At 49.4% G+C, this 26,737-nt stretch overlaps 1 protein-coding gene across 2 annotated transcripts in view; it reads left to right on the forward strand.

Moving 5' to 3' along the window:
• LOC8026398 (protein cramped-like) overlaps positions 1-26,737 on the forward strand; it is a 27,896-nt gene continuing 1,159 nt past the window's right edge. The window contains exons 1-20 of one of the 2 annotated variants that reach the window (XM_029971291.4): positions 2-397; positions 813-1,132; positions 1,596-1,690; positions 2,251-2,413; positions 3,979-4,050; positions 4,122-4,170; positions 4,244-4,329; positions 7,876-8,072; positions 11,829-12,111; positions 13,286-13,785; positions 14,566-14,709; positions 15,898-16,077; positions 18,973-19,140; positions 21,309-21,522; positions 22,841-23,037; positions 23,102-23,204; positions 23,685-23,774; positions 23,961-24,050; positions 25,387-25,529; positions 25,971-26,117. In XM_029971291.4, the coding sequence (XP_029827151.2) occupies positions 336-397; positions 813-1,132; positions 1,596-1,690; positions 2,251-2,413; positions 3,979-4,050; positions 4,122-4,170; positions 4,244-4,329; positions 7,876-8,072; positions 11,829-12,111; positions 13,286-13,785; positions 14,566-14,709; positions 15,898-16,077; positions 18,973-19,140; positions 21,309-21,522; positions 22,841-23,037; positions 23,102-23,204; positions 23,685-23,774; positions 23,961-24,050; positions 25,387-25,529; positions 25,971-26,117 (3,303 nt within the window). In that variant the 5' untranslated portion in view covers positions 2-335. Of the gene's footprint in view, positions 398-812; positions 1,133-1,595; positions 1,691-2,250; positions 2,414-3,978; positions 4,051-4,121; positions 4,171-4,243; positions 4,330-7,875; positions 8,073-11,828; positions 12,112-13,285; positions 13,786-14,544; positions 14,710-15,897; positions 16,078-18,972; positions 19,141-21,308; positions 21,523-22,840; positions 23,038-23,101; positions 23,205-23,684; positions 23,879-23,960; positions 24,051-25,386; positions 25,530-25,970; positions 26,118-26,737 lie in introns of those variants that run through there. The other variant, XM_040211277.3, reaches the window with a different exon arrangement.

The following is a 26,737-nucleotide window of genomic DNA, read 5'->3' on the forward strand; positions in this document are numbered from 1 at the left end:
GGCGCACCACAAAAAGCCCCCATTCCAGCTATCGGGGGGGGTTGGCATTTCGGACCTCGAATAGCCGAATTGGCGCTCTTCGCTGCGGCCGAGCGATAGTTAGGCGACGTTGCCTCGTGCAGTTACAATTCCTCAGCCGTTTTCTTCTCGTCTTACGCAAAGCAGTCGGAGCTTTTAATAGCTGGCTGGTATCACAACAAACCGCGGGCGATCGTCATGCGAGAGGTGCCAGCGCACTGCATCTGACGTTTGGTGCGAGGCGTCGAGTCTCCGCATCGGCGCTTGGATACTGCCGAGTTCAAGATGCCGGGATCGTAGCCCACGTCGCCGGTTCGATGGTCAAGCGCAGAAGGCTCGGATCATGCTCTGCACAGGACGAGAAACGGCCAGAAGACATGTAAGCTTCCGATCTCCTTCCCTAAGCCTACTGTGGAGGGGTGATCCGTCGTTGTCGCCATGTTCGTGGGCTCGTTTTTTCGTCGTGTTTTGCCTCGCGTCGCTGCGAGGCCCACGCGTGGCGAGCACGGCTGGCGGGGCTATGGGCCTCTGACAGCGTCGGACGAGCGTGCCAGCTTCGAGGCGAGGCACTCCGAGCCGCTTTCCCAATGAGAGATGGACCGACCCGTCGCTGGCTGGGGTCCGATGTTTGAAAACGATCGGCGGCGGTAGCCATCTTACTTCCGACAGCACGATCCGTTTACCTCTCTCTTCCGGGGAATTTTCGTCGGTGCATTATTTACGGCAGTGTTTCGCATTGATCCCCGGCGTTCAGTGTGAGCGTGCACGTGCCCGTTCTTTGGCCGCTTTTGCAGATCGGAGGTCCAACGAGACGTTGCCGGGGAAGCTCCAACTCCCGTCCGGTGCAGCGAGGTAGCGACGACGACTACGGCGACGCAGCAGCTTACTCGGACCCGCTCTCAGAATGCACCGCGCGTTACGTCTCCGTGCGGAGTGCAGGGTTCGGACGACGGCCCGGAGAAACTCCAGCAAGAGGCCAAAAATGCAATGCCGGCTCAACGGTCCAGCCTGCGTGTGCTCAAGAGGCCGCGCAAGGATGTCAGCCCGCCGCCACCGGTCTCGGCGACCGGCGCGGCCGCGGCCGGCGGCGCAGCGGCCGGCAAGAAAGCCACCGGTAGGTTAATTCCACTGTTGTATTCCTTTCAACCAGTGAACATCGAAAAAAGTCAAGATTTCTGGTGAGAACCGTGCGTGCCGGATGTTTCGCGCGCTCAGCAGATTGCTGTCAGTTGAGCTCACTCCAACATGGATGTCGTCGGTCTTTTTAAAGCGTGTGTGCCGCAACTATGACCGATCGGATGCGATTGCGCTGTTAGACTTAACGTAGACTTGAAGAAGAAGAAGAAAAAAAAAAAACGGAAGAGTGAAAGCACACGGTTTGTTCGCACTGCAGGTGAAGGCGTTCCAACGACCCTTCTGGGATGACGCGAGCGAGTTATGCAATAAAATCGGCGTGCTTGGTTCGATAATCTTAAGCGCTCTGGCGTTTCTTCGTGTCTTTTCTTTTGACTTGGATGGAGCCTTCTGAAGAGGGAGCCGTCGAAATGCATTACAACGAGAGCTCGTTTCCCTCGCAGTGTCCAAACAAGCAGGAGACGTGGGCAAGACCCGTCGCACATGGGAGCAGTGGAGCGCAGATGATAAGAGCTCCTTCTTCGAGGCTGTCTGTGAGGTGAAGTCACTTTTTATAACTTGTGTTTTCATTTGGGGGTCGCGGCCCAGATTTCGAGCATGTGCTTCAAACGGAAGGCTGGGTTTGGGTGAAGGAGATAATTACGTAATTTTAGCTGAAACAGTGTGGATGTTCGATGCATGCAGCGAGTGGAGTGGTTCAGCGGAACTGCCTTAGATAGTCGCCTCTAAGACAAGCTGGATGCTTTCGGCAATGTTTTACAACACATGATCTAATTGACAGATCTGATCAAAGTGCCAACTATCGAAGGCGATGTAGATGAAGGGTGTCCAAAAGAAACACACGTCAATCTTTGTTGGTGTTACATTGAGTAATGTATCAACTAACTCAGAAAAGAAGCGACTAAGCCCTCAAGGTGCTGACTATGATGGAATGAAATCTGCTATCAAATTTTAAAATTGGGAATCCATATATGATAAATGTAGACTCTAGCGCACGCATAGATTAGTCTTGAGCTGTTTACTTAGCCCGTGAATGACATGCTAAATAAGCATTCTTTTTGTAACGGTGTCCGTTTTCCGTGACATGTGTGTTTCCAGTTTGGCAAAGACTTTGAGAGCATCCAGTCATACATTGCCCAGCGGAGCAAGAAGAAGGGCGTGCCGGCACACTGCATCAAGAACAAGGACCAGGTGCGCCACTTCTACTACCGGACCTGGCACAAGATCTCCAAGGTCATGAACATCGGAGAGGGACGAGAAGGTATGGGTCACCCGTTTCATTCACCTTCGACACCCGAGACTTATGGTGCTGGGGCAGAAGCCTCACAGTTCTGTTCATAAACCACTCTTTAAAGGGCCCCTGAAAAGAGAGAAAATGTTGTTTTTCTTTTTAAACAGTCTGGTTGGGACACACTTGTCAAAAAATAAATTTTATGCTAAAATTTTTTTTTAGAGCAATGTTGACGTCAAGAGATTTATTTGAAATTTTGCGCGCAAAGTCCATGACGTCATGGGTCATTCCGGAATGACCATCTCGGTCGTGAAGACGAAGCCGATCCACCTCTCCTCCACGCGCCCGAAATACCGAGAGAGAAAACAAGCGGAAAGGAGGTGACTGCCAACTAAATCGCGTCTTGCGCCCTCAATATTGTTCTAAAACTTCTTTTTTATTTTCGCGTAAAATTAATTTTTTGACACGCGTGTCCTACTCAGACTGTTAAAAAAAAGCAAAAAAACTCGAAGCGGAGCTTCTAAGGGCTAGTTTTCCCAGGATCGTGACCGGTATCATAGAAATGTCAACACAAAATCCTGGTTGCCGTTGTCGCTCATAGACGGCGGTAGCTGTCCCGAGTGTTGTGTTTGCCGATTGTCTGCTTGCTGCCATTGCTCATAGGTGGCAGCAACATTTCCTCGGTGGACGAAGAGTGGGAACGGAACGAGCAGCGATGTGCATAGCAGCACAAATGGTTCCGCAACCGCCGCGAGGCCCTTATCGCCTAAAGTTCACTGCGTCGAGCGCTTCAAATTCCCCTGCGAAAGAAGAGCAGATCGCTCGCCTGGAAAGCCACTGCCAAAAACGGAGCGAGAGCTCCGCTGCTCTTCCTTTTTCACCAGAGTAGAAATGCTGAAAGCTTTTTAAGAAGCATAAAATCACTAATCTGTATCGCTCAAACAACTGAAGAGTAGTTTAGAAATGTCACATCAACTCACGATGGCTGCACTCGCCCTGAAGTTTTGAGCCTGTGTAGGTGTTAGTTCGGCTCTGTTTTCCTTAGCTATGAACCAACCAAAGCAAATCATCACATTACTGCAGTCTGCTGAATTTTGGAGACAAAAGTTTGATAGGCCCCAGAAATGTCTCCCCAGAAATTTTTGAAATTTGGTCATCTGACAATTCCCAGGGTTTTAGAAGGAGGAGAGGGCGGCTGCTGCAACTTTTGGTGTTCACGGCACTTCCTGTACCGCAGAGCAGCAATTTCGTTTGCAGGGATTATGCGGCCCTATAGCTTAGTGCCAGACAAGTCTGCCAAACACAACAATCTGGTACGTCATGTACTTTCAAATTCAGCATCGTCTTGTCCAGCGGAGGCAAAATATAGAGGTGGGCTGGACATAGTAGAGATGGGCAGTCGGCCAGACTGGTGGGTGGCAAAACCACTGCCGCCCACTGCGGGGAGAACCCAGGTCCCACAGTTTAAGCAACTTACGGATTTGTGTAGACACTGTGCACATAATTACCTATTGTGAGAGCCAGTAGTGCAAATTCGTTTTTCTGATCAGTCTCGTGCACTCTTTAACGAACGGTGAAATTGTTACGCCCCGCAGATGTGAAAAAGCAGACGCAAGAATTGTACGGCCTCATCAACTACGCCGAGCTGCGCAAGAAGTACAGTGCGAGTGAGTAAAGTTTCTGCTCTTTCTCTGCCAAGGCACACCATTCTCTTTCACGCACGGCCTTCCTTTCGCAGGCATAAATGAGAAGAATGGGCAGCTTCTGACGGAACTTGTTCTAACTGGGTAAGGAGCTGCGACATTGCTTCTTGGGCCGTTGGTCCGCAGAAATTTGCATGGCGTCCCGTTGTTGTTGCAGATCTACGGTAGTGAAGATCCGGGGGAAGCGGATACGCATCAAGACACCTCTGTGCCGGGCGCTCAAGAAGCTCAACAATGTGGAAGGTGCCGCTCACTTCATACACAAAACAGTCCCTGCACTCGCAGTCCGTTGGCGTGGGATGAGAAACAAGTGTAGAGGAAAGAGTGTGCCTTTAAGGCAGACAGTCAACACATACCACATAAGCATTTGGCCTGCAGTCGGTGGCAGGTTAAGAAGCCAGTAGGTGCTTTGCCTTGAGCGCGAGTTTTCTGCCTTTGATGGCGCTGTGTCGCACGCACAGCCAAAGCCCGGCAGAAGGCAACAAGTGCAGGCTCAAGGCAGAGCATCTACTACCGGGTGAAACAAGGAGACGGTAGGCTCTTTAAATCGACCGGAAAATTTGGTTTCTTAACCTATCGCGCTACGACTTTGTGCAGCGTTGCCCACAGATGGTGCATTTTTTTTTTGTAAAATTTGCAAAGAGCGAACTTACCTGAGGAAAAAGTAAAGAAAGAAAAAGGCTTAGCTCCTATGGAAACGCAGCGACGCCACCGGTCTTCAGACAACACGACACCGTTTCGCACGGGAGACAAGAGATGGCGCACCAAACGCCGGCAACGAACGAGCATACGGCGCCGAGAGCAGGCCTTTTTAGCAGACAATCTTTTCGACTCAAAAGCGGCGCGCGTTCCGCAGGCGGCGACAGTAGCAGAAACAAAAAAGACAGGCGCGGTAACAGCAAGGAACTGCAGTTCCTTGTCTGCAAAAGGGCCGGCTCTCTGTGTCGTCTGCTCGTTCGTTGGCGGCAGTTGGCGTAATGACTGCTTGCGCCATCTCTTGTCTCCCGTGCGAAACGGCGTCGTGTTGTTTGCAGACCGGTGGCGTCGCTGCGTTTCCATAGGAGCTAAGCCTTTTTCTTTCTTTACTTTTTCCTCAGGTAAGTTCGCTCTTTGCAAATTTTACAAAAAAAAATGCACCATCTGTGGGCAACGCTGCACAAAGTCGTAGCGCGATAGGTTAAGAAACCGAATTTTCCGGTCGATTTAAACAGCCTACCGTCTCCTTGTTTCACCCGGTAGTTGACAGTGACTGTTGAACAAGCCAAACTGGGTTTCGTCACGTTCGAATTCAGTGAAGCTCAGAGATACCGTCTCTAGGTTTGTTTGTACTTCCGTTGGTGAAATGATTCTTTCAGGATATGTGAAGTTGTCATGAAATGCTTGATGATCATAGTGTTTAGGAGCAGTGTAATGTTTTGAGGGAACATATAGAAAATTATTGGATGACTCGTCAAATTGTACCTTAGTGCATGAGTTCCTAAATTGTGTTCCTAAGAACCCAATAATTCTGCCTTAGAGGTTCCTTCTTAGATCATCCCCCTCCCCAAGTAAAATATTTTACCTACTTAGGAAGATCTGAGCCATCACTGACACAGATTGAAGTACCAACAACCGCCTATTTATTGTGTATGTAGCCCATAGGATTCTGAACTATTCTGCTGCAACAGTGCTGAAACCTGGAGGCGTTTCCTGGCTCTCAATATAGAGAAAGTGGTGTTCCTCAAGATTGAGATGTTTGAGAACTGCTGCCTTAGTGGTAGGATTGCCACCGGCCCGATTTTTGACTGGCACGGTCAGTTTTTTCTGGATAAAAGGCTGGTTGCCAGTCTGTATTTAAAACCGGCTGTCATTTACCATTTTTTTCCAACTACCCAAGTGCAATTTTCTTTTTCTTGGAGGAGGGAGGGCAAAAGTAAAATTTGAGGGTTTCATGTGCCAAACCTACGATGGGCATCTGGCACGCCCCAGCGGAGGACTGAGGATTAATATGAACCACCTGGGGATCTCTTCACATGCAACCGAAAGCTCGGTGACACAACGCCTTTTCCGCAATAAGCCTTTGTCAGATTGCGGGCACCTTGGCCGGGATTTGAACCGGCCACCGTAGGCCAGTGCTTTGCCTTGGATCCACTGAGGTGGCTGGTGAGGGTGGGAGGGGCGGGGGGGAGGCATTTATAATTATAGTCTATACTCTGTCTCACCCTCCTACGATGTACTAAAGCCCAATGCTACAGGCCAATCACGAGCCTGTTAGAAATCGCGTGGTATATATTTGCTCCGTCGTACGTATCAGCGCGTGAAGATGCATCATGCGAGGCGAGTTTTTCGTCTGCTATCGAGCCCTCGCGGCGGCTCCGTCTGCTTGCTTCTACTGAAGACTACTGACATGATTAAATACCATCTGGAAGCGATGCGGTGAAGAGAACACTGGATCAGAACCAGTGACCATTAATAAATGAAGGCGAGTCGGATCGAGTGTTCGACACGGGAGCATATGTACGAACCAGGTGCGGAAGGGAGATACAGGTCCGGGTACGTTTTACCTTACGTACACAAAGATTAGATTGGATTTATTGTTATGGCTTAGGCGAAACAACTTTATGTCAGTGTTGCCTGCGCATCCTCTAACTTCTCTAAAGAGTTGACATGTTTACGAAATATGGCATGAATGTTTATGAAACTGAATACTATGTACCTTTACTTCACATATATAAAATAGAGTACTATCACATCAGAGAACCATATGCGCAAGAGTAGTGCTGTTCGTATTTTGCGTATCGGGATTTCTCTTGCGCACTCTTTCGCAATGCAGATGCTTTTTCTAAGGTAGTGCTCCGCCCGCCAGCCTTCGGGCCCTAGTCCATCGTAGGGTGAGACGGAGTGTAGACCATCAACGTTATCGGGTATGTAGGCATATGCATTGTCTCTTTCTAAAGACCGAAGACCAGATTGCGCTTCCCACTTTTCCCCCACTTCCTCCTCTCCCTCCTTCTACTTTGTCCACCGTTGCCTGTTTCCTCCTCCCCCATGGGGAGGAGGATCTTCTGCCTTGCAGAATCTCGAGTCTGGTCGTCGGCCTTTGAGCTCATTCCGTACAGAATGTCCTAGCCCCTGAAATTGTTTATTTAGCAGCAAAGAAGTCGTCACTAGGGTAAAAAGTTGGCGCGTTTACGATTCAGCGTAGCATGTAGAGAGTGCAATTTACCAAAGAAGATCTGAGGATCGCAGGCAAGACATCACTTTGAATTCGAGGTCACAATCCTTTCGTAATTCAGGATTCGCAAGCTATCAAAACATGTTTGTGTTAAACGCATTGAAGAGTGACCATAAACTTCCAAGCCAGAGGCTCGTGCCGAGGCTTGTAGTCTATAACGCATTCACTACGGAAACATCCAAAACCAGCAATTTTTAAAAAATAATAGATTTACGCTCGAAATCTGCTTGTAGGGCAGTATCGCGATACATTTGTATCGCGACACTGCCCAACCCTGACATCTATATATGATATTTGTATTTGTGTAGTTACATGTGCTATGATTTATTAATAGATCTATGTCAATAGATTCCACTTTGGGAAACTCGTGTCAACATAAACTACGGTAAATCTGCATCAATTAAGACTGTCAAAACTGTGTCTTCCTTTTTACCAGTTCAATCTCGCATAACTATGCCCCTGTCCCTTCCCGCTGGAATAGCCCGTTTTTTCCTTGAGGAAAGGTGGTAACCCTACTTAGTGGCACTGTTTCGAAGACACTTGCGGGTGGTTGACCGGGGTGTGTGCGTGCGCAGACGCGAAGGAGGAAGAGCCCAGGAAGCTTCCAGTGGAGGTGTGCATGGAGTTCCGCCCCAGGAACAACAGTGCCTGGGTGCACGTCCAGTCCCTGGCACAGAACCCCCGCGTGCGGACCAAGGCCAGCCTGCAGCGGAGGCTCTCCAACGTGCTCGAGCACCTGCAGGGCAGGTGGCGACCCATCAGGGCCAGACAGGTACACGTGCGGCCATCTCGGCTTGCAAACGTTGCTCGATAGACCCTTCTCGAAACTGCACACCATCTAGTGGCTGCCGCGCCAATTATTCGAGCATGCCATTGTTTGGGTACGCACTTTGAGCACGTCTTGGACACTAGGATTCCGTGTGAACCTGGCTCGACTCGTGTTGAAAACGAGTGCTACATTGGCGTTCGACGAGAACTCTGATCCAGTCACACGCTTTGTGCCCAAGGATGTATGGATGGATGATAACGGCTGCACCCCTTGTAACGGGTGGTAGCTTGTGCCACCTAGCCTAAAAACGGTAACAAGAAACCTTGTTCCCTTGTTCCTCTTCTCCAGGGATTATTATTGTCATTCTTGCCCAGCTTGCTTTTCCCTTTGCTTTAATTGGATTATAAACAGGAAACCTGAATTTTCCTTTCCCATTCCAATCCAGTGCATTTCTCTAACTATCACGAAACATACCTTTGGGGGATCGGGCAAAAAAAAACTAAGAACATCACTCCCTCCTTCTTCCCCTGGTGCGGGGGTCGCCAGTTTTCCTCTGGTCGAATCTCTGATCAAACTTTTTTTCGACACGAGCCAAGCCGAGTCCACGCCTAATGCTGACGGAGTCCTCGTGTCCAATGGTGACCACTGATGTTGGTCGATGAACGCTTGAGAAGGCCCTATTGGCGATTTTTTGTGACAGTGTCCGGCGCAAAAGGTGGTCCCACTTTGCCAAGGAGCGGCTGGCTGGCTTACTCTAGAGTGACTTCTTCCAGAATCGCGGAGTCCAATGTGAGCGTTGTACCAACAGTGTCGCACAGATTTCTTTTCCATTTAACGCTCAATAATTAATTCTTTGTTATCAAAATTGTTGACTGTATCATTGAAGATTGAACTTAACGTCATTTGAAGGACGAGGACAAGGAAAGCCGTATTGGCTTGCCTCGGCTTTGCTAATTTTTCCAATGTCAAGTGGATCACTCTGGCCATTGTCTAGAAATCTGTACTACCGTATTTACTCGCATAATGAATCATCTTTTCTCCCCGAGCGTTAATTACGTGGAGCGTCCATTATGCGGGGTAAACTTTTTGCATTTACACATTTCGTGCAAATGTCATTAGGTGCCAATCTGACGCGCTACGGTGATTATAGTACTTTCTAAATTGCAAACCTTTTTGGGCGCTTTCGGCTTGCCTTTTGCCGAAGGAAAAGTGCCCTACGAAGCTCACTCAGCACGGAGAGCAACGCAACTGTTCTCAGGCCTAACCACTTTCACGATTTCACTGTCCAAAAGCGGACCACAGACGACGGCGTGTTTGTTGACATTAATGCATCCGATAGGGCGAAGAATGTCCGGGGCTGGACAATTCCTCAACCCAAGCTTCGTCAAGTGTCAGGGGTGGAACGGCTGCGCCATTTGCGCCATTTTTCGCCAGACGCATTTGTCTGCGCCGTCCTGCGCCATGTTGCAGAAACTGCGCCACAGCCAATACCTCGCGCCATTATGCACCAAATCGCAAAGCATGCGCCAAAACAAATTGCATTTTGTCTTGGTTTCGGTTTTTATCGACTCGATTGGCAACAATGAGCGCGTTTAGCTAGGTTGTCCTTGCAATCCTTTTTTTTTTATTCTTCCTGTGTATTCCGAGTCAAAAGCGGGCGAAAAAACTCGGGGGTCGGATTCCAAACGGTGCAACACCTGCGACTAGATTGTTATTCTTCAACCATAAGCGGTTAAGCAAGTCGGCCGACGTGAGATCGAGTCGTTAATCGTGAGGTTGCCTGAGGCTGTGCGGCCCAGGATCCGGACGCCAGTCAGTTGAAAACAAATGAGCAAAACTTTCCTTTTAGTTCTTCATTGTTAGAAGTTGGAACCGTATTCCCGCAAGATATATCGTGAATCGATAGAACAGAAACGTGGTCCCATCCCAAAGCTTTGCCAGCCAGCAGCTTTCAGGCGAGCGGTAGATCTGCTCGGCGTATTTTAACCTTGCTCCCGCTTATCGTTTGAATACAATAACTCCTTTAATCATAGTCTAGTCTGCTGCTTCGATATTGAGTTGCACAATAGGATAAACTCGAAATTTGTTTCCCTGTTCGTCCACGCAACTGCACGTCCGTTGCTTACGCACGTTACGTGGTTCGCACATATAATTACTATGTCGAGCACGTGTGGGTTGCGCGATAAGCGGTGCTGGTTTCCATTTTGAGCAACTGAAAGCCACTCAGAAAATGTCAAGGACACTCTCTTCAGAAACATATGGTACTTTCTTTTTGGTTCTCATTAAGGCTCACAAAGTTTCAAGTTTTCGCATCTGTTACACTGTTATCGCATCTACCTAAGGTCCCTAACCACTGATGTTCATCTGTGCTGCTAAGCACAATTAAAATTGCCCCCGTGCTTGTCTAAGACACAAGCTGAAGTGCAATGAAAACTGATCTGGGCTGCTCCTAGCCGGCTCGAGAATGTAGTTTTAGCTGCTCCCAATCTGCTGCAAAACAGCTGTTTCAGTGGCTCCCGTGGCTGCTCCCAAGTTCATTTCATGAGTTCCACTCCTGAGTGTGCATGCCGCTCGGTTTCACGGTTGATCACTTCCGCAACTACTCACTTGCAGCCATTACGAGAGCAGCTTGGCTTGGCTTGACTTGGCCTGGCCGCTTGGTGGCAAAAGAAAATTGGCTTGGTGGCTAGCTAAGTTGGATACAAGTTGAGACTCTCAGAGCCGAAAATTGGAGATTCGTTCTGTATGCGAGGGGAAAAAAAGAAGACCATTTATTGGTACCTGTTGTGGGGGGTGCATTCATTATGTGAGTTCATTATGCGAGTAAATACGGTACTCGGTCAATTTTTCTCGTCTATGGTTTGAAGTGTTCCAGCCGCTGCTTTTCTCCGAAGTATTTGCTTGCAAATACCTATTCAATGAGTGTTATGGCATAACATGGAATCTGAGAAGAAAGTTTGCTCGTGAATAAATACACAAGGGTAGGACCATTTTGACTGGCATATTGGTGGCAGTGGGGTGTGTAAACATTTCGAGGTATTGCATTTTACTAATGCAAAGGTTTGCAGTATTTGAGAGATCAAATATACAGTTGGCAGCAAAAGTTTGCGGGGCACAGGAGCGTCAGCCGGAACGACTGGCTGTGCCTCTCGACGGCGCTCGGCCGCTCTCAAGACTTGCGCCTTGAAAATGTGCCTCCTTTTTCGTTTGGAGTCGTGTTTTTTCACTCTCTTCCCTCCGGTGCACACGAGATAACCAGGACTGGCATGAGGTGCCGCTTTGTGTGTCTTCATGCCATGCATCTGCCCAAGACATCCTGATGGGAGATGGAGCATGCATGCTCCAGATAACATTACGCGGCACCTTGCACCAGTCCCTTGTATCTCGTGCATGTCGGACGGAAGCGAGCGAGAAAGAAACACGTCTGCGAACACGAAAGGAGGCACATGTGCACAGTGCGAGTCTTGAGAGCGGTAACGAGCCATCAGAAGGCGCAGCCAGTCATTTTGTCTGGCGCTCCTGTGCCCCGCAAACTTCTGCTGCTGTCTGTACATAGTACTATTATAGCACAGTGATATGTAAGCACAGTAACATGTGGGTGCAGTAACAGGTAGGCACAGTAATATATAGGCACAGTAATATATAGGCCCAGTAATATGTAGGCACAGTAATATGTAAGCGCAGCAATATGTAAAAGATTTAACTTCATGTCCCACGGTTACCGAGTGACTGAGCAGACGGTGAATGTCTCAAATGCAGAAAGAGCAGGTCCTGGCCAGCCTGTCGACCGGCGGTGCGGACTCCGCCGCCGAGCCCGAGCCCGCCTGGGAGCTCCGCGTTTGGCCGGTGGGGCCCGTGTCTCCCGTGAGCATCACTGCTGTGGCGTCCAGCCCCAACGTAAGCTTCGAGTGCCACCGCAAGAAGGCAGTCGCCGACGGCGTCAAGTGCCGCAAGACGAAGCAGTCGAAAAGTGCCAAGCAGGCGGCCACCGAAGTTCAGCAGCACGACGGCAACCCCTCCCACGTGGGAAACATGTCTGCGAGTGAGGATGCCTCTTCGATGTCCGATAGATCCTTTTCGAAACCCCATCGAGCGAGATTGGTGATCACCATTCCCAGGCTAGGCGGTGCAAGCTACCGTCCTCTATAAAGGTTACAGCCGTTAGGATCCGTCCGTCCATCCTCGGACACAATGTTTCCGGTCGCGGCATTGATGCAGTAAATCAGTTCAGGAGCCTATGAGCTTGTCAACAATGGGAGCATGTGGCCTATAGTTGAAGGGACACTAACACCCGCCCAAAAGTTTTTTTAATTTTTTGCCTGGTGATTTTTTTTGGGTGTCAGAAGACTATCCAATCATTATTTTGCTACAGTGTCAGATATATTTTTAATAAAGTAAAAAAATGCAATTGCTTGAAACCGAAACTGAACTGGGGAGGAAGAAATATTGAGGAGGAGAAAGATACAGGAAGTCACGTGACTGTGCAAGTTTTTTTTTTTTTTTTTACAATCAGCATATTTGCAGCTTTTAAGAAGCTAAAAAAAAAAATGGGTATCATAGTTTTTGTCCATTCTAGTATTGAGTGTGTGACTTTGATAACCCACAACTTTGATTATCTTTGGTGGTTGTGTCTTAGCCATAGAAAATGCCACATGACCATGGAGAAGAGAGTGAGCATGACTCAAACCGGCCAGTTCTCGATTGGCGGTTTTAGGGTGGAAAGAAAACGAATATCGAGCCACAAATTGTGTTCTGGCTAGTTGGGCTCTCATGCGTCATGTACAAATGAAAACCTTTGCAAGCATAAATACCCTGTCAGTGTCCCTTTAAGCATAGATGGGTGGCTTAGATCTGCTAAAATTGGGCTTAGACTGGGAGAATGCTTTGCTTAGGGGCAGGTACGGCTGAGGAAACGGGAATTCAGGGAACCCATGTGGGTACTCTGGTGAACTTCTGTGTTGCTAGTAGCCCAGTTAGAAAACCCCCGAAATTGGGCGTGAAATGACCTTTTGTAAATGCCAGCACTGCCGGTGAGTGCCCCAGGGCCATAGGATTTTTGAGGTTCTCTCATCCTTTAGGCAAGGAGGCCAAGTGCCACATGGGAGTAGCAGACGACGGAGCAGTTGACACAGGTCCAACTTACCTCGAGAATCTCGGGCATTTCGAGCATTTCGTCCCAAATTAACACTAAGCGCCCTCGTACATTCTTTTTCCAGGCGCCGATGACAATGCCACGGACATGAAGCCCCTCGATCCCGAGAGAGAGGTCACGACGGCAGAGGACGACGCGGCAAAGTCCCTGACTCTGCTCAGGAGTATGCTGGAGCCTGACCCCGTCGCGGTCGAGGCCCCGGACCCGTCTCCCAACCCAAACCCGGCCCCTGACCCGCCCTTGGACCCGTCGCCGAACCCGACGACCTTTGCCATGTCGATACCGTCTTCCGTCATTGAGAATGCGGAGGACCTGCTGCCCGAGTGCAAGGAAGAAGGCGCTGAGAAGCTGACTTTCGGCGAGCTGCTGGGACTGGCCGCGGAGGAGGCCAGGGTGGGGGGTGAGGAGGAGGTCAAGAAGGAGGAGGAAGAGGAGAAGAAGGACGAAGAGGAGGAGAAGAAGGAGGAGGAGGAGGAAGATGACCAGGAAGCGAGGGAGAGGGCCAAGAACGGCTGGACGGCGAGCGAGGCGGGTCTCATGACGGTTGGGGAGCTCTACCTCATGGTGGGTGGCACTGCTCTGCTGGGCGGCGCTTTTGTATCGTGGGACTCTCCCCCAGACAGGCTGCGTTGCGTGTTTGTTTAGCCAGTGGGAAGTTAGTTGGCCCCAATAGGTGTCTGGTATCTCTACTCTAGGTGAGATATTTAGCCAGTGCAGAACTGCAGCTAGCCTGGGGTCTTTAACGTTTGCTATGCAGTGATCATTACACAAACACACGCCTGTAAGATGCTTGTCTAGATAGAAACGGGCAGGACTGAGGATTGGGCCCAGGATCCCTGGATTTTGCAGCATGATTTTCCTAAATGGGTTGAGGGGATTGGCTCTGGGCAGTTCTAGTAAGGTGTCTGGAATGCTTCTTCGACTGGTGCATTTGCCGCCCTATCCCACCCATGCCTCGAAAGTGCTCCCAAAGTGGCAACAGATCGCGTCCCAGGTGCTGGCACATGATGCTGTCCATTGTTGCGATCCTGGTGGTACGTTGTAGAAATGCTGGCAAAAAAGATGAGTGGATGCAAGGGTTGCTGTCGTCGCGGCGACAGCAACCCTTGCTGTGGTTTTCCTCGACTGTCTGACTGTAACTGTTCGTGTCCGTTCGTTTCGGGTGCCCTCTGTTTGTCCGTGCTCACTGCAGTGCAGAGGTCTCCTTCAAAACATGGCTTGTTTCTATTGGGGGTGCACGGATGTTTCTCTCGTGTGGATCGTGCGCGGCTTGTGAGTGTGTCGACGGAAGTCTGGGTAACAAAGGGGGTGCGCTGTCGGCAGACGTTTCCCAACGTCTTGCAGATGGGCTGCCCGACGAAGATTGTGCTGCAGTACGACTTCTGCCCCGTGGAGGAGTCCAAGGAGGCCGTGACACGCCAGTGCACCGCCATGCTCAAGAAGCTGCTCAGTCTGGCCACCGTCATGTTTGCCGAGAAAAGCAAGCAGGTGGGAGAAAGTGACGCATTTTTCGGCGTAAAAGTCGCAGGTTTTTTTCCGGAAAGTTTATTCGGCGTGCCTCGTCTAACGGTGCCACTTCTATGCATTTCTTCAAAATATAAATATGCACTTTAATTACAGAAGTTTGCCTCGAAGGTTATATTCCTCAAAACGATTCGCTGACGAGAATGTTTAAAATTGCTTTCGCCTGTGCATATGTTGCAATCATAATACACATATGTGGGCTTTTCAATGCAGTTTCGCTGCGCCTACCGTACAAATATGTAGGTGGAACCTGTACGAATGTGCGACTTATATACCTTTAGTTTTTTTCTGAAAACTGCCGTGTATACGGTGCAACTTCTAGACTGGAAAATATGTCAGTGTCGTGTGTTTGTTTAGACAGCAAGAAGGTAGTTGGCTCAAATGGGCGTCTTGCATTTCCTCGGTAGATGATACATTTAGTCGGTGCAGTGCCACTTCTGACCCGGGGTCTGACGTGCATCATGCAGTGGGGAGTACACGACCCCACGCAGGTACGACGGTCATCCAGATCAGAACCGGGGTGAGAGGGGATTGCACCCAGGATACCCGGGCTGCAACATGAGCTTTTGCTTGCACATTATACACATGGCACCCGTACAGTTGACAAGTGAATCGTTGGCAAACTTTAATTCACCGAGAAGCTGGTGGATCATAGAATTCAGAGCCCCACGCGTATGTTCTGAGAGCAGCAAAATCAAGGGATGAGTCGGGCTTGTACATGGTAACTGGGGGTTCCCCATCACTGGTGCAAAGTGATGCGCACCTGCAGAGGATCGAGTCACGAGAAATTTGTGATAAGCAGGATAGCTGTGCAACATATGGCTAGCATTGTTGTGATGTCTGCTGTCATTGTGGTGGCCTCGCTGCTGAGCGTGTACCTTCTGCGGCGTGCACTCCGCATCGTCGAATTTGCTTTCTTCAGCAAGAACAAATAGGAATGACAACCCGCACGGCGCGACGACGTCGCACGCGAGCCACGTGTACCGATAAAACGTTGCTCCAGTGTCATTTCGTGCCATTAGCTCTTCAGTGAAAGTACTTGTCGGTGGGTGCAATTTTGAAGTGCCCCGCACGATCGCGACGACAGAAGGGAACGGTGCTACTGCAGAGTCACAGTATGCGCCACCCGACGTTTCCCGTGGCACGACGCAGGGTCCCCTGTCGCCGCCGGCGGGGAAGTCGGCGGCGGCTAGTGGCGGTTCGAGCGGCCGGGCATCTGGCAGTGCTGGCACCCCTCCGTCTGGCAAGGCCACCACGGGGCGCGCCATTGGACGGAGTCCCTCGAGTCGGTCGGTGCAGCGGCCCACACTTCAGCAGGTGCAGCAGGCACAGGTAGGGCGGACTCCCGTTCGGCATCCTGCCTGGCATGTCCTGTATGTCGCACCCATTGACCCACACTTATGCTCGTTTTCACCTCATGAAAAAAGGTAGCTTTGTGCATCGTTCATAAGCCGCGTGAAGTAGCTGTTCCAAGATTTCGTCGTCGGAGGAAGCAGGGATGGGGAACTGCTGCGCCATTGTGCGTCTAATGACTTTTCATGCGCCTCACTGATGCAAAAGTATAAGAACGAAATTGCTCCAAGGTGTGCCCAAATTGAAGTTATAAACGAGCCTCGTCGAAATTAGCCGTCTCGCAGTTTCTGTGGGCAACATTGGCACCGGAACTTCCGGCCCAAAGGAGACTCCAGTGGGTCCGAATCCGAAGCTCTGTATCAGAAGGTCGCTGTTGCCAACGTTATACTGGTTATACTTCGTTTCAGCTAAAAACAGTTGTCACAGCATCCCTCATTGTGCTGCTTCTGGTACCAGACCTCTTTCGAGCCATTCTCTGTCACTCTGCTTCAAGTCCAGACTAGGATGATGCTACAAGCGCGAGCTCCGGACTTCCAGTATCCCTGCCAAGCACGTGCTCTCGTGCAGTGCAAGCGCCGTTCAAGGCCAGATGCTCGTGCTTGTAGCATCGGCTGCGTCTGGACTTAAGCTGAAACGAAATGTTGCCGCCGTTGCTGCTAGCTTTTCTGGAGTCCCAGGGTCACTTCATCTGAGTAGAGGAGCAGACAGCTTTGGCATAATGCGATAAACTCAAATGTATTTAAGTTGGAGCACCTCCCCAAGCAGCACAGAGTTGGCCAGTCATCGGCCAATGGCTGGCAATGGTCCTTGGCCAAGTGGCCAGACAGTGGCCAGAAACTGGCCGGAGACTGGCCTTTATCTGGCCATTGGCCACTGGCCATCAGCCATCGGCCAAGCATTGGCCAGTGGATGGCCACTCTCTGGCCACTGGCCAAAAGACCATTGCCAGACATTGGCCATTGCTTGGCCAAAATCCGTGCTGCTTGGGTCGCTATTGGCTGTAGTTGCGTGACCATTGCAAGCCCACAGCCCGCGTTGGCCCGCCCCGCGCAGAGAACTTGGGAACATAACAAAGGCAAGCAAGCAGCGAGGCGTATGACGGAGCAAGGTACGAGCTGAAAGCTATTTCTACTGGTTTGTTTATATTTTCCTCTTTGCAAGTCGGTTCAATCGCGTGTCACACGGGCGTGCAGTTTTGCTTCATGTGTTTTGTGTAACTTCCGTGTAATTTTGTGAAAAATGTTTCAAATAAAATGTTCATCGAAGCTATTGTTAAAGGGCAACTCCGCTTGATTTCGGAAATTTCGAGATAGTGGGTGATATAAACGTGAAAAGCACTTCAAAACAACCCTAGACCATTTGTCTCATTAAAAGCAAAATATTTTTTGTGCGATCTTGTTATTTACCATAATCGCAAACCGAAACTGAAACTTCGGCACAGCCGGGCAACATTGTACCCTCAACGTCAGTTGCATACGCACCCACGTGGAATACAAGGGGTCACGTGATCTACTAGCGGTAACCCAAGAAAGACGCGTATGCGAGGGGAAGGGCGAGGAGGGAGGAGGGAGGGCGGGCCTAGCCGCGGCGGCGAGTAGGCAACGCAAGCAGCAACGAAGCAGGCTATGTAGGCGGCAACCCAGGCGGCTAGTCGGTTGGCACCGGTTGGCAGGTGTGTCAGCGAAACTCATCCCAGTGCAACTCTCTCTTCCTCTTTTTGTTTCTCTTCTTCTCGTTCATTTTTTTTTTTGTCGGTCTCGCCCACTTATCTCTATTGTAGTAGGCTCGCCTCTTTGCTTGCACAAACGTGGAGCGCGTCCGTAACGCCGCCCGGTAAGCTCTCCCTGGAAAAGAAAATACCAAGAAAAAAACTGCGTATGCAACAGACGTCAGCCACAACGGAAATACAACGTTGGCTGCGCCGCACGTCGCCCGCTAAACTAGCGGATTTTGGTGACTTCGCGCGTCTCAGTTTTTGTCGGCCGGTTTAGTGATCTTTTAGACGGCATTACGCTATAATATTTGACATTCGGTCTCTCTAGATGACACTAAAGAGAGTCGCAGTGCTTGGTAACAACCGAAAATGAAGCGGAGTTTCCCTTTAAGTTCACATGGAGTGATCTGCATGCCATATTTCCTTTAGTTTTGAAAACCAGGTGACATTTAGCCTCTATTTTAATGTCCTTAAAACTCATACGCTGCTCCCAACTTGCTCCAAGACCTCGTTTTTGCTGCTTCCAGCCTGCTTCAAACTGCAGTTTTTTTCTGCTCCCAAGATTGCTCCAAAGCTGTTTTGCCCAGTTCCATCCCTGGAGGCAGAAGCAATGTTCTTGACGTTTGAAATATGTATGTTTCAATAAAATATATGTCATGTAAAATGCACCTCCAAATATCTTTATTCTCTACGTAAAAAGGTAAATCAGTAGTGTTCCGCGAGGAGCCGGTCTTTTTTTTACTACGGTTCTTGAGGTGAACATGAGCATAGTGTATTACATCCAGTATGTCACACCTTGTTGCCCAGCCCGGTACGCCCCATCCCACGTCCCGAGAGAATACTGATTCTCTAGCACCCCGGTTTCGCCATGCACCAATGGGAGCCTCTATACATGTTTGCAAGTCCGGCTTCAGGGCGCTGCCATCCTGCTCGCTGGGCGCTTGGACGTGTCCTAATCCAATTAGGAAGCCTTGCTAAGGCGTCGTAATCGAAATATGGCCGCGCCCAAGCGCACTTCACTGGGCAAGATGGCGGCGCCCTGAGACCGCACTTGCAAAGGTGTATAGCCACTGGCAAAATGAGAACGGCAGGGCGTTCCGTAGAAAATGGCCCATTTTGGATTGCCAGGGCAGCCGAGCAAAAAACCATCTCCGACGCAGGTGCTGGAGAATGCGGCAGAGTCCGGCGGCTCCCAGCAGCACGCTCCGGGGACGGCCGGGGACCAGCACGTGTTTGTCGTTCCCATGGGCATGGCTCCCAGGACTCACAAGCAAGGAGTCGGGATGGTGCCCACGGCCGGGGCCAGCATCGCCCAGGAACAGCTGGACGTGAGTTTGCCCCACCGGCTGCCTCCCACAGCTGGAGGAACTCCCGACTTTGCGCACGCAGCGAGCGCCTTGTCTCGCTTCAGTCGGAGCCACCAAATGAGCTACTGTCGAGACCGGTTATAACGAAGCCAACGGGAATCGTAAATCGCTTCGTTATATCCGCTATTTCGTTATAACCGACTTGAGTTAACGAAGTGCAAAAGGGAATGGGAAATAGTGATCGCTTCGCTGTAGCCGCTATTACGTTATAACCGACTTCGTTATAACCGGTCTTGATAGTACGCCTCAGAGTGACAACACTTGAGCCGCCGACGGACGGATGGATGTTAAAGGCCCCTTATAACGGGCTGTAGCTGGCACCACCTGGTGTAGAAACCTAAAAGAATGTTTTTTTCCTCCCCACCAATTTCCTTCCCCTCTGTCTTTTTGTAACTTTCACCAGGCAGTGTGGGATAGTGCCAGGATGACCATTGGGGATTGAGCAGAACAAAAAAATCACCTCCCTTTGGGGGATTGAGCAACAAAACAAAAATATCACTTCCCTTTGCCTATTCCTCCCCAGTGAGCGAGTCGCCAGTATTTTTCTGGCCAAACCTTGTAGGCACCACGTCTCCACTGTGCCCACTGAGAGACAGGGTTGAAACTTCGGAGTACCACGTCTCCACTGTGCCCACTGAGAGACAGGGTTGAGACTTTGGGGTTGGGGGTCACGTGAGGGAGTCCCAGTTCTCCCTTGTCCCCAGCTGTGCTAGTTATTCGTACGTCCTTCAATTCTCCCTAGATAATTTCCACCAGTCTTCTAATCTCTTCTTTGTTATTGCAATGCCCTTTTCATCCATTCCTCCATTTTCATCTGCAAACCCCAATGCTCCAGCCAAATGCGTCGCCCCTTCCGGGAGGGGCAAGAGTAAGCCCCGCACACTTCCGAACTACTGTCTCGTCTTCCACTTGGCATAGTGTACACAGCCTATCCATTTCGTCATACTTCATGCCCTATATGTCCTAGTTCTCAATAGTGTTGCCGTTCTAACCTCAAACAGCGATGAACTCCGTCGTGAATTATCGTACCAATGTTCTTACCTGTTTTCGTCCCCTGTATGTAGTTAAAGCCGATTTCCCTGCATTCCTTCGTCCCACATTCTCCGTTCGACCTCTTTCACCTTTGTGCTTAAAATCATGGTTGCCAGTTGTCTGAAGCTCAATCTCAAATTTCAGGAAAAGGTCCTCCAGAAATGTCAACGGGGTCTGGGACAGACTGATACAGTATTGTATGAGCTTCCCGGCACCTTATTCGAGGCTCAGGAAGCTGCATTTTCGAATTGTGCCGATCACCAGATACGCCCGCTGTGCACTAAGCGTCAAAATGGCGGCACCCGGAAGAAAGTTGGTGAATGGATTGCCAAAGTCTAAGCATAACTCATTTGGTGGCTATAATTTTAATCTGTCTTGGTCTTTGCGTTTGTTTCGGCGCTGTTCTCTCATACACGATGAGCCAACTGGCCCGCACCAGCCCTCTGCTCCGTACGCAGCAGTTCTGAGCTACGGTTGCTCGAAGTAGAACTTCTCGGTGCTAGGCTGTGCTTGTTCACTTTCATTTCCACGGTATACTGGGGTCACTAGAAGCATTATGGTTTGTTTCACTTTATGTGTGGGCAAAGTTGAAGCTAGAAGCGCAAGTGTGCTGCCTCGAACGATGTTCGCACCATGAGAGAGTGCATCTTTAGCGGGTATACCGAAAAACTGGGGCTAGCTCTTGTAGCTTCCACAATGCTTGCACTTAAAATGACGGCATATAATAACGAAGCGCACTATGCATAAAAAACAGAAATGGGTTAACGAACAGCAGAATTCCAAACAGCACTGGTGTCAATGATCATGATGATGTTGGTTGTTGCACTTGCTGTCATTCTCACATGTGTCGGCAGTTGCCTCTCAGTTACATTTTCTTTTTCTTCGAAGTGATGCAGTAAGTATTGATAGCTCCTTTGCATTGGTGAATTTCGTGCTTTGGTTTCCTTGCCACTAAGTAGCGTAGAAGAGAAGAAAAAAAAGTACCAAGCACTAAAACGTGCTTAAAGGATTTGCAGTTGTTGATTTTGTCATACCGAAATCTGGAATTGTTTACCTACGATTCAGTGCTCTAACTTTTGCTTCAATGCCGTCACCAGAAACTGCTGCCTGGGCACCGGCGCGGCCACCGCATGCGCACCACGCGGAAGCCGCTGGTGGTGCAGCGGCCGCTGCTGCCCCGCGAGCAACGCCGCCCGGTCACCCTGGTGCAGCTGCTGCCCTCGGCACCGGCCACCATCACCACCATGTTGCCGCAGCCGCCTCCCACCATGGTGGAACCGCTGCCGGCAACCGTCAAGCTCCTGCACTCAGGTGGGCTCTCGCAGTGCTGTGGAGTTTCTGCGCCCTTCCATTTACATTCTTCTGGCATTTTTCTCTAGGTGCTTCTATTTATTAGCCTATTGTTTGTCACGATTGGTCATAGGACCTATATACATCTCACTTCACCACGTAAAGGGGGAATTAGGAAGGCGCCAGGTTTTTTTACTCTGGTTTTTGAGGTGAATATGTGTACTGTATACCTAGATGTAGAGCAGTGTCCATGCACAACATTGTTTGAGGAGCAGACATGTGATTGCGTGCTTTTAATGCAGAATTGCATTCTTACTGAAGCTAGCTCTAATTTAGCCTTGTAAAAGTAAGTCAAGCGTGCCAAGGTCGAAGAGAGTTGGCCTAATTGGCCACCTGCCAAACGCCTGTGCCATTAGAGCTCTGCTGGCAAGACAACTCAAATTTCGCAGAAAAGAAACAGGAAAGGTACAACAGAGGTGAGAGGGCTGTGAAATGCTTTGAGAAAACTTTGTCAGCTTCAATATCTTTAAAAAGAAGAAAAAAAAAAAAGAAGAATGAAAAGGAAGTCATGGCAACACTAGGCATGGCGTTGTGTGCCCTGAAACTGGAGTTGGCGTCTGCTGCATTGCTCGCAAGATGCGATTCTGCATGTGACGGTTTGATCAATAGATCAAAATACAATGGCAAAGGTTTTTTTTTTTTTTTTGAGAATCAAATAGTGTTTTTAAAACTATTGTTGGTATAAAAAGTGGCCATTCGGCGTGCTAACCTAAACGGTAAAATTTCATGCCCTCCAATACTTTTTCAAAGTAAGACGGTGAAAAGTGCTGATGTCATGTTTGCGCTAACAGTGCCATTCAGGAGACCTATATAGTGGTTCTTTCATTATGTTATGACATTACAACTTAACAGCTACAGTAAAACCTCGTTATAACAAAGTTGAAGGAGCGGTCGTAATTATTTCGTTATAACCATTAGTTTGTTATAGCCAATGTCCATTTCTTCCCACTATTAGCAAGCAAGGGGAATTGTGATTGCTTTGTTATATCCATTAGTTTGTTATATCCCGTTTTGTTATAACGAGGTTTTACTGTAGTTGAATGTTTGCAAGACATTCACAGCAGGTGTCTGCTGTGCAATGGACTCCACTGAGGTGTTGCATGGAAGTGGCAAATAAACCCAGGAACGCGTTATCTTGTTTTGTTAGACAGGACATGAAATCTTACCGTATTATCATTGGAGTGGAGCAGATGGGGATGAAGTGTATGCCTGTGCTCCAAAAGTAATTTTTGCTGCTCAAAAACAACTCTGACCAATCACACCACTGCACGACGTCCAGGGCCAGCATTCGAAGTCCAGACAATGCCAATCCTCGAACCGACGACCGTGGCTGTGGCGGCTCATCCCGTGGCGACCGAGGTGAACAACGCCGTGATGGCAACACAAGCCACCAGCGAGCTCACCAGCGAGCTCGCAGCCCAGTGCACCGCGCAGCTGAATGCCACTAGTCAGCAGGAGCTGAGTGCCAGGGTGGAGGTCGGTGTTCGATCGAGCTCGGCCTCGACGGCATTTCGCCACGGCGGGCTGTGTGCCATTTCAGGAGCTGGCGGCGCAGACGCTGGAGCCCAGTGCCAGTTCGAGCGCGCTGCCGTCGCTGTCTCCGCCCAACATTTCCTCCCTTCTGGACATCTCCCTACCCGAGAGTGAGTTCTTTTTGCTCCCCAAAGTTTTCGGCACAAGTGGCACAAAGGATTTTTCTAAAGAGACTTCTAACCGAGCACTGCGGCCGTGCTGAGCTTTCTGCTTACCTCTATGCTCCGTTTCACCTAACAATGGACCGCAGTGGATGTTACGAGTCGTCCCAACCAATCTAGAGCTGCGAATGCATCGCTTGGCTAGGCTCCCCACACGTCGTTGTGCTTCTTTTGGAGGTCACATGACACTTGCGTGGAGTTGGATTGGTTCCGACAACTCATAGCATCCGTTGCAGTCCACCGTAAAGTGAAATGGAGTATAGCACAATCTTGGAGCGATAGAAAAGTTTCAATTGGCTTTATCTACTGGGCTTAGTGTGAACAGTGGAACAAGCGGTGCTGTGTTTACTGCGGCCATCTTATGACTGTAGGTCCATTGTGTTCGTGCTTGCTGCGGTGGGTGATCTATTTTACGACTTTGTCTTCTAGGCATGCCATCGGATGGTGGACCTACGCAGCTCTTGACGGATGGCAATGCCCTTCCCAGCTTTGCAGATGCCTCTGGGGCGAGCCTTTCCGGTGAGTTCTGTGCATTTCATTTTGGCACTGTGGGCTGTCGACGAGGCCCATTCCCTATCTCTACGAAAGGTTTGTTTGATGGCAATTGAGTTGTTCCACTAATCGTCTGCTTGAAACGATGCCAGGCCTATAGGACTGGAGATGACTCTTATTAACTCGTCTTTGTATGTCTGTGATCTTTCACAGGCCTTGCTTCGTCTCTGGAGACTGGCTCAACAATGGAGGGCAGCAATCCTTTGTCCAGCTTTGTGGAAGCGTCCGACTCCAATTTAGCCTGTAAGTCTCGTCTGTCCCCGTCACTGCACTCCAATTAGGGTCAATTTGATCGAAAATTATGGTTTTGTCGCAATTATATAAGTAGCGTTGGAAAGCACTTGCGCCAATACTTTGAGTACTTGCATCTTTCTCCGAAGGTATTTGAGGAGCCTGTAATTCTACTTTACTTGAAGTAGTACCTTCCTTGCAGTAGTTTCCAACGAAGATACAATGCTTGGTGTCAAAATACATTTTCAGGTTGGGCCCTGTACATGGTTGAAATTATTGATAGAAACACTTGACCGATCATTACAAGGTTTACATCTTGTTTGTTTTAGTGTTAGCTAATGCCATAAACTCATTGCATTGATCTGTTTTGTGAGATTGAGTGAGTATCAGGCAAGATTGCATTAAAATAGTACTCATAGTTGACACTAAGAACTTTACACGACCCGGTAGTATAAATCAGTAGGGTACTGAATATTAGTGACACCCAATCTCTTGTGGTGTACATGGCATGGCACTTAGCACAAACAAGCGATTGCCAAGTTTTTCCGCTCATCTCTCAGAACCGAAGGGTCATCATTGAAACTACTACCGTAATATCCCAGGAGATGCCCCACCTCAGAAAGATAACCTACCTCCATATGCTTTTCTTTTTAAGCACCGAAAGATAGCCCACTCCTAGTAATCCTAGTGTTTGGATCAATGATGGCTTCGGCGTAAATGCGGTTAGTAAGCTACAATAAGATACAAGGAAAAAAAAAAAAAAAAAAAAAAAACGGGCAAAGCAATAGTAGCGAAAGAAAAAGGTAAACAAAGATCAAAGATAAGGTGTTCAAAGTGTGATTGCTCAACCGTAGTTGTCGACACACTCAACTTAACGAAGACTTTTTTTGTTTTTCTCTTTTTGCTTAGGTATTTTATTTTGGGGCTAAGGAGTCGCGTAGCGTAGCGACAGCAGTGTTCGAGGAAAGAGCGCACACTACTTCCAACGGCGGGCAGTTCCTACCCTCCCTACGCACGCACGTGCCTTTCCCCTTGCTTTTGCCATCCTCCACTTTTTTTTTTTTGCTGCGTATCCCCGTGCACGTATGCTGGCTTGGTGGTCTGCCAGCCCCACAACGCAAGCTATGTGCTCGCCCTGGGAGAAGGGACGGGAGGCCGTGAGTGTCCCCCCCATGGGAGTTCGATGCTACAGAAAAACAACGCTCCTATACTATTACATGTGATATTCAAGGGGATGTTTGGACTGTTCGATATAAACAATAATTCGAAATACCCAGGCTTGATATAACCGGGCTTGACTGTAGTTACGCTAGTTTTGTGCTAATTTTGTTATCGTGCCTCGCGACAGCCGCTTTTGGACTGGCCTGCGAGGAGGTGCGCAAGGCCAGTAGCCGGGAAGACGAAGCCAAGACGGAAGCCCTGACCACTCCTCCAATGAGCCCCTTCAAGCTGGTCCCCTCGGCACCGGACCCAAACTGGCTCAATGGAGAGGTGCGTGCGTGACCTCTCCCGTCCACCCTACCCCCGTTTGCTCCGGGGTGCTTTGTGCATAGGGTGTCCACAATGAATCCCACCGCTCGAAAACAAGCCGGAAAGCTCGGTGCCTGTGCATAAAACGCTCAAACTTTCACCGAATGTGCACCGAGGTGAAGGATTTTACCTGGTGAAATTTCAAGGCGTAGCTCGCTTCCTGCAAAAATTTAGGCAAACAAATGGTTGGGTTGGCGGCCCGGCCAAGAGCGAGTTAGCGACAGTCGCAACGGGTGGTGCCGTCCCCTGCTAAGCGCAGTGAGCAGACGGGGCTACGTCGTCTGCTCGCCGCGCCTAGCGGGCGACGGCATTTCAATGACAATCTGCGCAACGATTTTGGCAGCAATCCTTTTTTTAAGCAGACTTTTCCCTTCTCACGTCGTTGCTTTGCTTTTACGGCAGAGCTCGGACTTCTCGCTGAGCAGCCTCCTCAACACGCTGGACTCTCCGCTGAAAGGTGTTCAGGGCTCCGGCTTGTCGACGTCCGGAGCCCCAGTCCTGGCGTCGGACAACTCCACGCTGGACTCCATCACGAGGCTGGTGCCCGACGTAGGTTGAAAGCCTGGTGCTCCACCTGCTACTATGCTCGCCGTCAACTTTTTTTTGCTCGATATTGCCGAGGCTGCTTGCACGAGCGTGTAAAGTCTTTCGCACAAGAGTGCATCTCAAACAAATGAGATGCACGACGTAGTCACGTGCAGAGTGTGCACTGTGCAAACAAGGCTAGCCTTGACAACATTGCACAGAAAAGTTGACGCCGAGTATAGTGCCCAATTGTAGTCCATGCCTGTTTCTGTTTGAAAAGTGTCTAAAAGTAGAAAGAAGTGTTCAAAATCGAGAATATGTTCATGCCTGGAAGTTAATTCTGTAAAAACAACTGTTTGCCAAGCAAGTATGAATATTCTCAGCTTAGGGAAAACACTTCCAGCAGCAATGCTGCAAACATTGTTTTTAATAAATACGATAAAATATCTAGTCATAACTGGCAAAACTTTCTTTCTCTAAAATAGCAGCCAAAGGGCAACACAATCGTTTGTGTTGTCCTTAAGACAAACACAATTGCCTACAGTTGTTTTCTGCGAGGGCTCACGAAATGAAAAATCTGTTAACAGTTGGGATGAAACTGTGTTTTATGCATTAATCTTTTCCTGTGCTTGAAATAATCCTGG

Source organism: Ixodes scapularis, unplaced genomic scaffold (genome assembly GCF_016920785.2).
Source record: "Ixodes scapularis isolate PalLabHiFi unplaced genomic scaffold, ASM1692078v2 PGA_scaffold13__105_contigs__length_92229423, whole genome shotgun sequence".
NCBI lineage: Eukaryota > Metazoa > Arthropoda > Arachnida > Ixodida > Ixodidae > Ixodes > Ixodes scapularis.